The following is an 11,125-nucleotide window of genomic DNA, read 5'->3' on the forward strand; positions in this document are numbered from 1 at the left end:
GGAGCTTCTACCGACGCTTGTGCCTCTAAAGTTTAACATCCTCGCTGAGGAGCTTGAATCATGCAGAGGATGGCAACAAATACCTGCTCCGAGCTCATTACTATTCAGTCGAACGCTTGTCTAGATGATGCAAGTCATAACGGTGCTTGATTAGCTCAGCTCACACGGAGGCGAGAGAAAAATGATTCTAAAAGACAAAACAACAAAACGATGTTCCATTATGGAGATGAAGGACTTTGCGACAAAGCTGTGAGCACAAAGCTTATTATAGTGATGGTACCATCCGTCCTTATGGTGCAGAGTAGAAGACAAGCAGTTGATTCAGTCATTCACACACCAACATGACACACATTATGGACAATAACAATAAGCCAAACAGTCAATGTCGATATTATTATGCAAGCTTTAGCATGTCTGCTGCACTACTATGTCTGTCACACTGCAAAGCATCTCACCAAATACCACTCCATTCACGTGCAATGATTATGAAAGATTAACAGATTACCATGTTATCCATATGAACATGTTATATATGTAGGTCAGCATTTAGTTCTTATCCACGATAAAACAAGAAAAGTATTGGATATAGATTAAAATAAATCAGCACTTACAATTAAGGGCTTTGCCAATGAGTTGCCGTAGAAAATAAATCATGTAAAATAACCTTCATATTTTTGTAAACAATGGAGTAAATAATGGGACTAATTACATGAGCAATTATAACAAATAGCATTAGATTCATGTGGAATGCAGGTGACCTGCCGACCTTTTTTTTTTAATTCACGATGAAAATAAATGGAATCACAATGTTTTTTTTTTATGTAAATAAGGTGCCAGAGTCCATAAAAGGATAAAAAATACAGAGCTTGATATAAAATAAATAAATACAGAGGTTTTCAAATGCTTCCAATAGCAGCAAACAAATATTTGCTCTGAAAAAAATAATAATAATGGAATAAACTGCTTGTTGTCAATGAATTAATTTGACGGTTGATTGCCAGAAAACTATTGTGACTATTGTGTGACTTTAAGCAGTATTATATGTTGTAGTAGTAGTAGTAGTAGTAGTAGTAGTAGAAGTAGTAGTAGTAGGTTCTGGTTCTTCTCAAATGTTAATGTCTATTATAATAACTTAAATACAGATTTTGGGTCAAGACAGTTTAAGCTCTGGGAAACTTTCACTTTTCCTTCCCTGACTTTTAGTGATTATTCAAAGAAACAACAGGTGAGTTAAGTGAAATGCAGCCCTACTTCACAGACTGTTAGGTAGTCTGTATTGACGAACACAAGATTTCCCTCTGAAATGTAGTTTAGCAGAGGTGCTACAAAGCATAACATGTAAGAATGAGTACATTTATTTTATAAAGAACATAGTTCTTGAATAAATATACTTTCCACTACTGAATTCACCACAATCGAATCCCTCTCATGCAACCAATACAGCCACTTATACACAAACGTGAACTCAAGCCTGCTCACACACCGCCGTTTTATGGCCTTCGCTGTTCCTCCGACACACACAAGCAACGTCTTCCCCCCCCTCCTCTGTCTGTCACTCACCGGCCTTCCCCTCCTCCTTCTCGGACCTCATGTCCTCCTCGGCACAGGCTCCACTCGGCTCCACTGTCAACTGTGGAGTGAGCTCTCATAGCAGGTGAAAACACACACACACACACACACGTCTACGTACAGACCAGTGCACACACCATTCAAACCAGCGCACACAACCAATGCACCACCACAGCCGCTCCCAGCCTTGTCCTGCCGAGGCTCCACCCAGACAGGTTACCAGGAAGTCGTCCCCCCGGTAGCTACTGAGCTGTCTTTCCTGCTCCTTTCTTCCCTCCGTATGCGTCTCTCTTTCTCCTACCTGCTACCTGTTTAATGACACGCCCTGTGGCAGCCAGGACAACATTATCTCCGCCGCCCACTCCGGCTTTTCATCCCCCCCCCCCCCAGTGAGCAAACCAGATGAGGGGGGAGGGAACTGCGACGCAGGCCTCAGGTGATGATCCAGGTGAGTCAGTGGAGCTCTCGCTCCACCTGATGGCCGAGAGCTAGCAGAGGACAGCGTGTGCAATTACACCCGGAGACCGAACCCGGGAACAACACTCCCTCTGGGGCCGCGGTGCCTTTGTGGCCTCCGTGAGTTTACATTACTCACTTCCTCACTAGATATAGAAAAATGCTGCAACTATGCACTTTGACTAAAACACCTCAAAAAAGGGATCAGCAGCGCCGTGATAAGAAGTTCACGCTTCTAACCGCCCTCAGCACTTCACACTTAGAGTGGATTATTAATACGAGTTCTCACGTGTTATCTTTAAGTGTCCAGGATTCGTTTTTTCAAGCACGTCTCTTCTGCCTGTCTGAGTGAGGTCAGGCTGTCAGATGTAAAATAAGGTCGAGGCTGGTCCGGTTAGCCTGACAGGGCTCTTCAGGCCTGAAAGCCTCAGGCAGGTAAACGTAACACAGAACGGGCTGCAACTTAATTAACTCAGTCTGCAAAGACTGGATATATAAACGTATAATGGGATTTTTTGGTTTATGAGCACTTGAGTGCCATAACCAGCATACTAAAGCCACAATGTGTGTGTGTTTGTGTGCAAGACCAAGACGAGTTAAACCTCCTTCCCGTTAAAGACGTGACAGCGGAGGCAGCGTGCCATTTGTCCTGCCTGTCAGAGGCCGGCGCTCAGCGTTCCCGCTCCATCCACAGATCACATGTGCTCTAACCAGATCCTTGTGACACGAGGCATCGGATCCGTCAATCACACGGTGACACCTCAAGGATTCCCGCCAGGATGAAGTCTCTCTGATTGATCCCAGCTGAGAGAGAATGGAGTGGATACAATTAATGTCCCATATGCTTTTATTTGTTCAACGCTGTTCATCACTGTAGCATTAACAGCTGTTATATCTCAGGAAATCCCATTATTAAAGCGTTTACATGTGCTAATTACACACTTTATTATATAGAGATTGACATTTTTAACCTGCCTGAGCTGCTGTTAACTTCTCTGAAAAGCGACTACATTTTCTACTGACCGAAACTTAAATCCAAGGTCACGCTGTAGCCTGCCTCTGAGCCGCGCCGAATCTCATTCACGCCGTCGCTTTTATCCCGACCGCTTCTCAGCCTGAAATGTTCCACTCCTCAGTGTCCTCATTCTTTGGCTTAAACTCCCGGTATCACTATGTCATTCATTTTGCTTTGCTCACATTAAAGCCAGAACGAATCCTTAAAGGCCTTATTTTTTCTACACCCTTCCACAAGAAGAAGAAGAAGAAGAAGAAGTGAGGTCACGGCCACCACTGCCCATTGTTGAAAAGGACACGAGGCTCCTCTAATAGCCGCTCAGCCGCCTCCGTCAGCTTCAGGGGGGGATAGATGGGACGAAAAGATTGGAATCACAATTATTATGGGAATCACACTGCATCGGTGGGAGAACAACGAAGAATAATAGCAGTCATTATGATAAGAAAAGGGGAACGGACAACAAGGCAGATGCGATCAATACACTTCATGATCGATATCTTGTGCGGCGTGCGTTATTACGGGCTGGGTCACTTTGATTACCGCACACGGCAGATTGAGAGGGACTATTATCCCCTGAGCCGCGCGGGACTCTCTGCGAGGCGTTTATTCGTCAAACCGGTGACAGTGATTGGAGGAAAATAAGTGGCCCTCGCCGCCAAGCAGTAATTGCACATTACAATACGACTCTGTTGCAATTAACTTCAATAAAGCTCCGTTCAGATTTAAAGAAATGTGCAAAGTAAAAAAGGTCTCTGGCAAGAAGTTACTCTGATCTCACTGTGTTGTGCCTCTGTTATCTGGCTGTGATGGATCCAGGATGTGAACTGTGAGGCCCGGGTGTCCAGGTACCAGGTACCTGATCTGGATGTGATGGATCCAGGCCTGCTGTGAACTGTGAGGCCCGGGTGTCCAGGTACCAGGTACCTGATCTGGCTGTGATGGATCCAGGCCCGCTGTGAACTGTGAGGCCCGGGTGTCCAGGTACCAGGTACCTGATCTGGCTGTGATGGATCCAGGATGTGAACTGTGAGGCCCGGGTGTCCAGGTACCAGGTACCTGATCTGGCTGTGATGGATCCAGGCCTGCTGTGAACTGTGAGGCCCGGGTGTCCAGGTACTAGGTACCAGATCGCTCTCACACTTTAAGCCCGGCAGACCTTTTTACTCCAGCGTTAAGCTCCCAGTCTAACAGACAGCTCTGTGTCTTTTACCTGCCAGGATAAATCTCTGCACACTTCCAGCCGTCACCAAGGCAACACCCTGGCATTTTCACGCAACACCGTACCTTTGCCTAGCGAACAGTCCGGGGTGCCAAAGTCCATCAGGCTGGATATTTCCGTCGGGTAGCACATGTCCGTCACAACTGTCTTCTGTCTGTGATGCACCGATGGCTCTGCGGGGGGAGAGGGAAAGGAATTAAGAATAAATGTCAATCGCACCATCAGATGAATCAGATGTTTATTCTCTCATCAAATCTTCCTGTTGGCATTCACGCGGCGAGGCTGTTCTAGTGTTCATATGACGGCAGGCCTGTTAAATCGGATGATTCATTCTGACACAATGTCAATTTCTGCACGCGCTCCCAAGCTTTCAGACGCAAATATGAATCTGTCCTACAAATCGCAGCAATAATGAAGCACACTCTGTATTTGTTGATTCACACGTGTCTCATTGCGTTGCAATGCTTGGCTAACTTTTATACTCTTTTCACCTTATTTTTTAAATATTTTTCACTCAATCTTTCAAACCTTTTTACATTTTCTCCATCTCTTTCAACTACTTATTTCAAGATTTCAAGATTTTTATTGTAATACACACATTAGAAAGAAGAAGGTCACACTGAGCAATGAAATTCTTATTCTGCAGTTTCCCTTCACACCTCAAATAGAAAATACTCGTAAAGAATAAAAATATACACTAAAGACTAAAGGTATAAATGAATAAAAATATGTACAAAAGAACTAAAAGTTGTATTCACAGTCTGTGCAGTTTAGCAGCAATTACTGTATAGATACGAAGATATGGACATGAATATAAATATAAAAGGATGTTATTCCACTTTACTCTTACTATATATTTTTTTCTACATTAGACATTTCAGATTTTTTTACAGAGTTCAAGAACAAAATGAGTGAGACTTGAAATCATCAAGGTTTCAGCTCCTTTTCTAAATGTATCACCGCCAACTGCAAAGCATGACATAAAAAAAATTAAAAATACAGTTATTACTGGAGGCAGCAATATCCCTGCTGTGCCGGGGAATAGTTCCGTCGAGCAGATACACCGGAAATGATTTCCTCTTGAAGAGAGCTTGAGATGCCGCTATTGATCTGAAATCTGCAAACTGAAAGTCATTCTGCTGATCTTATAATCTATAACGCTATAACTGTTGGATTTCATGCCAAGTGAAGGCATGACAGCATCTCCTGTATACGTAGTGCTTAATAGAAACATGTTTTCCAGCTCAACCATGAACCTCCACCACGAGGACCGCAATCGGCGTCAAACCCTCAGGTGACTTCCATCCGCACAACCACGCAGTGATCGCTCCTTCCTTTCTAATCTGCTTATTTCGACCGTTTCAACGTTATTTATCTGGATCACTGACCTTCCTCACCTCCGTCCTCCTGACCTGTCGATACCCGCTTAGGTGCCGTTAAACTGACCTTTCCCTTGTTCTTTAATATGGAGATTGGACAGCGGGCAGGCTCTTGCCCTGCCACCATGAGACAGAGAGACAGAGAGCTGCTGGCACAAATTCACACCCAAACTATTCTAGCACTTAGTTGAAGATGCTGACGCTTGCTGGGCTTTAACATAAAGATGTTGATACATAAAGGTAAGGCTGTAACATGTGGCCCCATGGGAAGCCAAACATGTCTATGGAATAAGCAGCCTGTCAAATACATGAACAATGTACCATAATAATCAATGGATTTGTATAAGTGTGCTTCATATAATGAGCAACCTACTTCAGTCATCTGAACTCTTCACTGGTTTGAATGCCAAGAGGGTTTTAATTGGCCAGGAAACACCCCGTCATTGTGTCTGTGATCGTGCTCCCACGTATGTGAATGTGCTCTAGAGAGGAATATCCTACACAGCAGGCACAATAACTGCCACCTCTTTTCTGCAGTGAGAGGTCAAAGTTCATGGAAATGAGGAGGCCTTGCTTCTATCTGTAGCTTCACCGACAGTTTATTGTGAGTTTCTCTCTCCAGCTATGTGTGCTTAAACATGTGTGTCCCATTCTGTCAGGAGGGAATATCCATCAAAATGCATTACTTTAAAAAAAATAAAATAAGGTAAGTCACTTTGTACTTCTATATTTCCACTATTTAATTTGATGGATAACTTTAACAGACATTTTGACATGTCGTATCTAATAACAGAAGTGATGCATTTATGCAGTGGGGGTCCTGGTGGCTCACTGGAAATGTTTTTTTTTGTAACAATCTTTTCCAGAATCACTAATTCCACATTTAATAAAACCAATCATGGATGTTATTATCTCACTAACACACAGATGCACTGTTAACATCCTTGTTCTTAGTAACTGTAGCTTGAAATCAGTCAGTGTCGCTGATGAAACAATGACCACATGATGCAAATATGATTAACATATTTGTATTGGCTATATGCAAATAAGTCCCCGATGACATACCTGCTGATGGATGCACAGACAGACTTAGTGCATCTAAAAATATTTGGGGTATAATGATATTTTCCTTAGGGAGAAAACGATTCATTTTCATTAATGTTGGCGTGGTAGTAAGTGTTCCTACCATCTTTTTAATAATGAGACTTCCTTCCAGATGACAATGTACAAATTGAGCCCTGACAGCATCACAGGGGAAAACGCCCACCAGTTATTAATGAGGATATCTGAGAGTGTGTGACTGCAGAAACACCCCCCAGGTGTGGTAGGAAGCGAGAGAGGCTACCCAAACATCCGCCGCCACTCCCCTCCCGAGCTCACTCAGCCGAGGGATGCAGGCGACATGTATGGGGACGTGATGGAAAGAGGAGACAAACACCCAGTGGGAGTCAGAGTGGCTGTTCAAGCAGAAATAGGAGGGAACTATCATTAGTGTGCAGACAGCTCATCATCGCCCACCCTCAGCCAACCTTTAATTACACTGGCATTCAGGCCGTCGTACACATTCATTCCTGCATCAGTCATCGCACCAGAAAGGAAGCCGTGATCCCGCGAGTCGAAGCAGTGTGAAGCAGTGTGAAGCAGTGTGAAGCATTGTCCTGCTCACTGCAATAACATGGTTGTATGCGCTGCGTGATTCTGAGAGACGAACACGTACCACGAACAATATATATCTATAACTGCTGGACCGTGTGTGTGTGTGTAACTAGCTTTGAGAGGCGATTGGCTAGTAGCAGACTCAACGTAATGTTTATAGTTTCTACATATTCTCATCTACTAAAAGCTTTTTATTATGGGAGCTATAGTGCTGATTTGGGGTTGTGGTGCACATTGAAATATGGACATTCAAAGTCTCCGCAATGGACATTTTTTTGTTAATTTAATAGTTGATATGTTTTACGGAGGAAATTACATTTTCATAATCCTAAAACGTAAAAGCCCCGAAGAATTAAATCATGTTCCGTGGGACACAATAATTGCCCACATTTCTATTATTTCCTCTCTTGGGTTTGAATTGTCACCGCAGAATGAATTTGAAACACTATCTAAATAGAATTTCACAGCATTTGTGAATCAGCGAAGACGTGAACACATTCTAACCTTTGGCACAAGATGGAGCCAGGAAGTGTCGCCTAAAGGCATAAGAGCATTGGTTTGAGTTTGGTTCAGGTATGTTGAATATTTCACAAGGGGGGGAACGCTCATCCCTGAACCCGACGCTCACGCGTGGAGCCGTCCAAATCCCAGAGTGCAGAATGCTGACGAAGCACTCTCACATGCATCTCCACTGGTGGGCATCATTAGCAGCATTCCACACAGATGCCAGTGATGAATTGGAAATAAAAGTTAATTTACGACGGCACTAGATATGAAAGAAGAAAACAAATGGTTGCGTAAAACCAGAAAACGACACGTTGAAGCCTCCATAAAGACGGGTTGTAAATGTGTCAAATTATTATTTAACAACAGCAGTGAAATACTTTTGGGGGGGGGGGAACATTGACTTAGTATTCAACACGCTCTTCACACCATAAGAAAAGCAACAAATAGATTTCTCCTCTGGGACGGATTGAAAGTGAGGCGATGTGATGTATATCGAAGGTCGAGCTGTCACATCTCTGTTATACAGCCCAGACGTGCAGGTTTGAATCACTGCAGCAAAATGTCACCCCTCTCATATTTTTCACTTGGCCTGCAGCTGAAGAGTTACCGCGTATTAATCCGTGTTTATAATCATACGTGACGCGGCGGATCGATCCTCCCAGTGCCTACAGGACGTTAGGCCTGAACGGCTGCTCCAAGGCTGCTGTGATCCATGGCCTCTGGATGTTGTTGTGTGTGTGTGAGCACAGCAGCAGTCTGCCCCGAGGAGGGAAAAGACCCATACAGGGACACATCCATTACATCAATGAGGAGAAATTGCTGGAGGTAGCGAGTGGCCAGGGAAACCAGTGTTATGGCCGGTGGTGCTCCGTTGCTCAGCAGTCTGCGGGTGCGTTGCATCTCTCTCTCGCTCTAATGATTTCAGTGTCAGAGGACACAATTAAGGGAAGGTTTTTATAAAAACAGCATGCATTGTAGAGAGGTGGAGGGCTCATACGCTCACAGAATTTGGGGATTTCAGTGTATTTTTTAAATACAGGACGACCAAAATGTGATGATTAAATGCTTCCATACTGTTTATGGGGATGCAATCCGTTAATTATCCTCGGGGTGCATCAGGCCATTGTGGCTAATGTTGCAAATCACTGAAGAGAACGGTTTTATGGCTATTGTGTGACTTTTAAATAGATGTGATGAAGTTAAAGCAAAGTAGTGATTTGTCACTATTTGGTTAGAAGGGTGAGGCAGGATGAACTTTATATACATTTATCCATTTGATAGATGCATTTGTCCAAAAAATTCTATGCAGGGTTATCAATGTTTTGTCTCTAAAAAGCTGGAACACCCTCCTCTTAATATCTTAATGGGAAGTCTCATGTACACATTAATAAAACCCTGATATAGAGGCAGAACTGCATGTGGTAAAGTGCATCTTTATGAACCATGGCTCATGTAAAAGTAGCCTTGGGCGTTTGGTGGGACCATTAACTATATTGCAAAGGATGGTTGATATAAAACATTATTGTAGGTAGAAAAAAGATAAAAGACCATCACTAAAGACTTTGTACAGCTGCTACCTTGGTCAGGTTTTTTTTTAGACTCTCAGGGTTTTGTGAGAGTACACAGGGAAACTTTTGAATGGGCATCCTTCAGTATGACACGCCTCATCTGCTCAAAACATCGTCAACGTTGCGGATCCCTGTGATTAAACTTAGCTACGTTGTTATGCTGAAACTCAAACGGCTGAAGGGCTAGAGGGAGCAGAAAGTACCCTTATTCCTAACAATTCCATTGGGAAAACAAGGTTATGGGATGATGACTATCATTGCAGTCGGTATGGGATGATGTAGTTATGCATCATCCCTGTATGACTGGTATGATGATCCATGCCGGCTGATGAATAATCATAGGGGGGCTGACCGGCCAAATGGCAAGAGACTAGAGCTTAAGCAATCTGTGTACAGCTATAGAATAAATCACACAATCCCTCACGCTGGCTTCCTTATAGATGTAGGCATAGGGCAGATGTGGGACCACAGCATTTGTTATCATTATCATCGTGGCTCAACCAGGGAAAATGCAGGATCCATTATGGCCTAGATAATAGATGTTGCTTTAACCCCCCAGAGGATTAGCCCCGTCAGTGGTCCGCTAGTTAATCCCGGCCCCCTCCAAGAGCAGCGTGGGGAGCTCAGGGTTCAGTTGGCTGATAGGGGCTCGTCTTCTGTCACAGTGGTGGAGAGCAAACTTCAGGTTGGCTAAGTTTGTTTAGTCCCCAGAAACAGTGTGACGGGCAGAAAACTTTTAAAAGAAAATACTTTTTTGGAGAGTTACACAAACATAGAGTGAATGAAAGTTAATAATCTAAAAGGAGAATACGAGGGAATTTTGATGCCATCTCATGACACAAATGACCATTTAAACCCAAATTTGCTGGTATATGCATGTTGAACACACACACACACACACACACACACACACACACACACACACACACACACACACACACACACACACACACACACACACACAGAGACTTTATGGCTCATTTAGTTGATACCGTGGGTCACAGCTGGTCATCATCTGCCCTGCCATAACCCGTAGGCTTTGCCGGACCAGGAAAGCTAGATGAGGGCGGATTTAAAGTGAAGATTAAGCAGAAAAATCTGCCTGGAAGAAATCCAGCACTGACACAACTAAAAAAATTCCTCCTGCTCCTTGTGCCAAGGCCAAGCTGCTATTGGGAAAAGCTGCGATGACGGCCTGGCCTCGGCTCTTTCGTGTGCGGGGACATTTGGTAAATGTGAGATGTTTTTGCTGACCTCTATCCTCTTACAGGCCTGGGAATTGATTAACGCTTCTTTCACACATGCCAGTCCTGCCACGCCCCGTCCCAGCTGCCTCTGCAGGATCCAAGAGGGACCGTCTTCGCTCTGGACAGCAGGACCGGCACAGAGGACGGCGCGGTCATCATCTGCCCATAAAATGCAGCGAGAGGGGGGCGTCTTGGTTGCAAATGGAGGAGAAGACTTTCCTGTGCTTTTTAAACTGGCCTCCGGTCTTCACCACCACAAGGTGAATTAGTGGCTTGTTTGTGAGGAATAGAAGAGTTTGAGGAATAGCAGCTCGAAAAGCATTACGAGTGAAGAGAGCAGAGATCCGACTCCAGGGGAAAAACCTTCGCTATGCTCATCAAGCCGAATAATACAACACAGCAACGCGGCCCTCGGAGTCAGTGGTGGGAGGAACACAAAGAGCACACAGGTTTTCTGATGGGGCTGCAATAGCATAATAGTCAGCTATAGTAGTAGGTGAGGCACAGGT

At 44.2% G+C, this 11,125-nt stretch overlaps 1 protein-coding gene across 6 annotated transcripts in view; it reads right to left on the reverse strand.

Moving 5' to 3' along the window:
• Positions 1-11,125, reverse strand: part of kaznb (kazrin, periplakin interacting protein b) — a 93,902-nt gene that overhangs the window by 21,052 nt on the left and 61,725 nt on the right. For 5 of the 6 annotated variants that reach the window (XR_014597881.1, XM_084020078.1, XM_084020081.1 and 2 more), the window contains exon 4: positions 4,325-4,432. Coding sequence is in view for 5 of the 6 variants with exons in the window: in XM_084020078.1 (XP_083876204.1) it covers positions 4,325-4,432 (108 nt within the window). In the remaining variant the exon portion in view is untranslated. Of the gene's footprint in view, positions 1-1,560; positions 1,823-4,324; positions 4,433-11,125 lie in introns of those variants that run through there. The other variant, XM_084020079.1, reaches the window with a different exon arrangement.

The sequence above is a fragment of the Eutrigla gurnardus genome, assembly GCF_963514095.1.
Source record: "Eutrigla gurnardus genome assembly, chromosome: 2".
NCBI classification, from domain to species: Eukaryota; Metazoa; Chordata; class Actinopteri; order Perciformes; family Triglidae; genus Eutrigla; species Eutrigla gurnardus.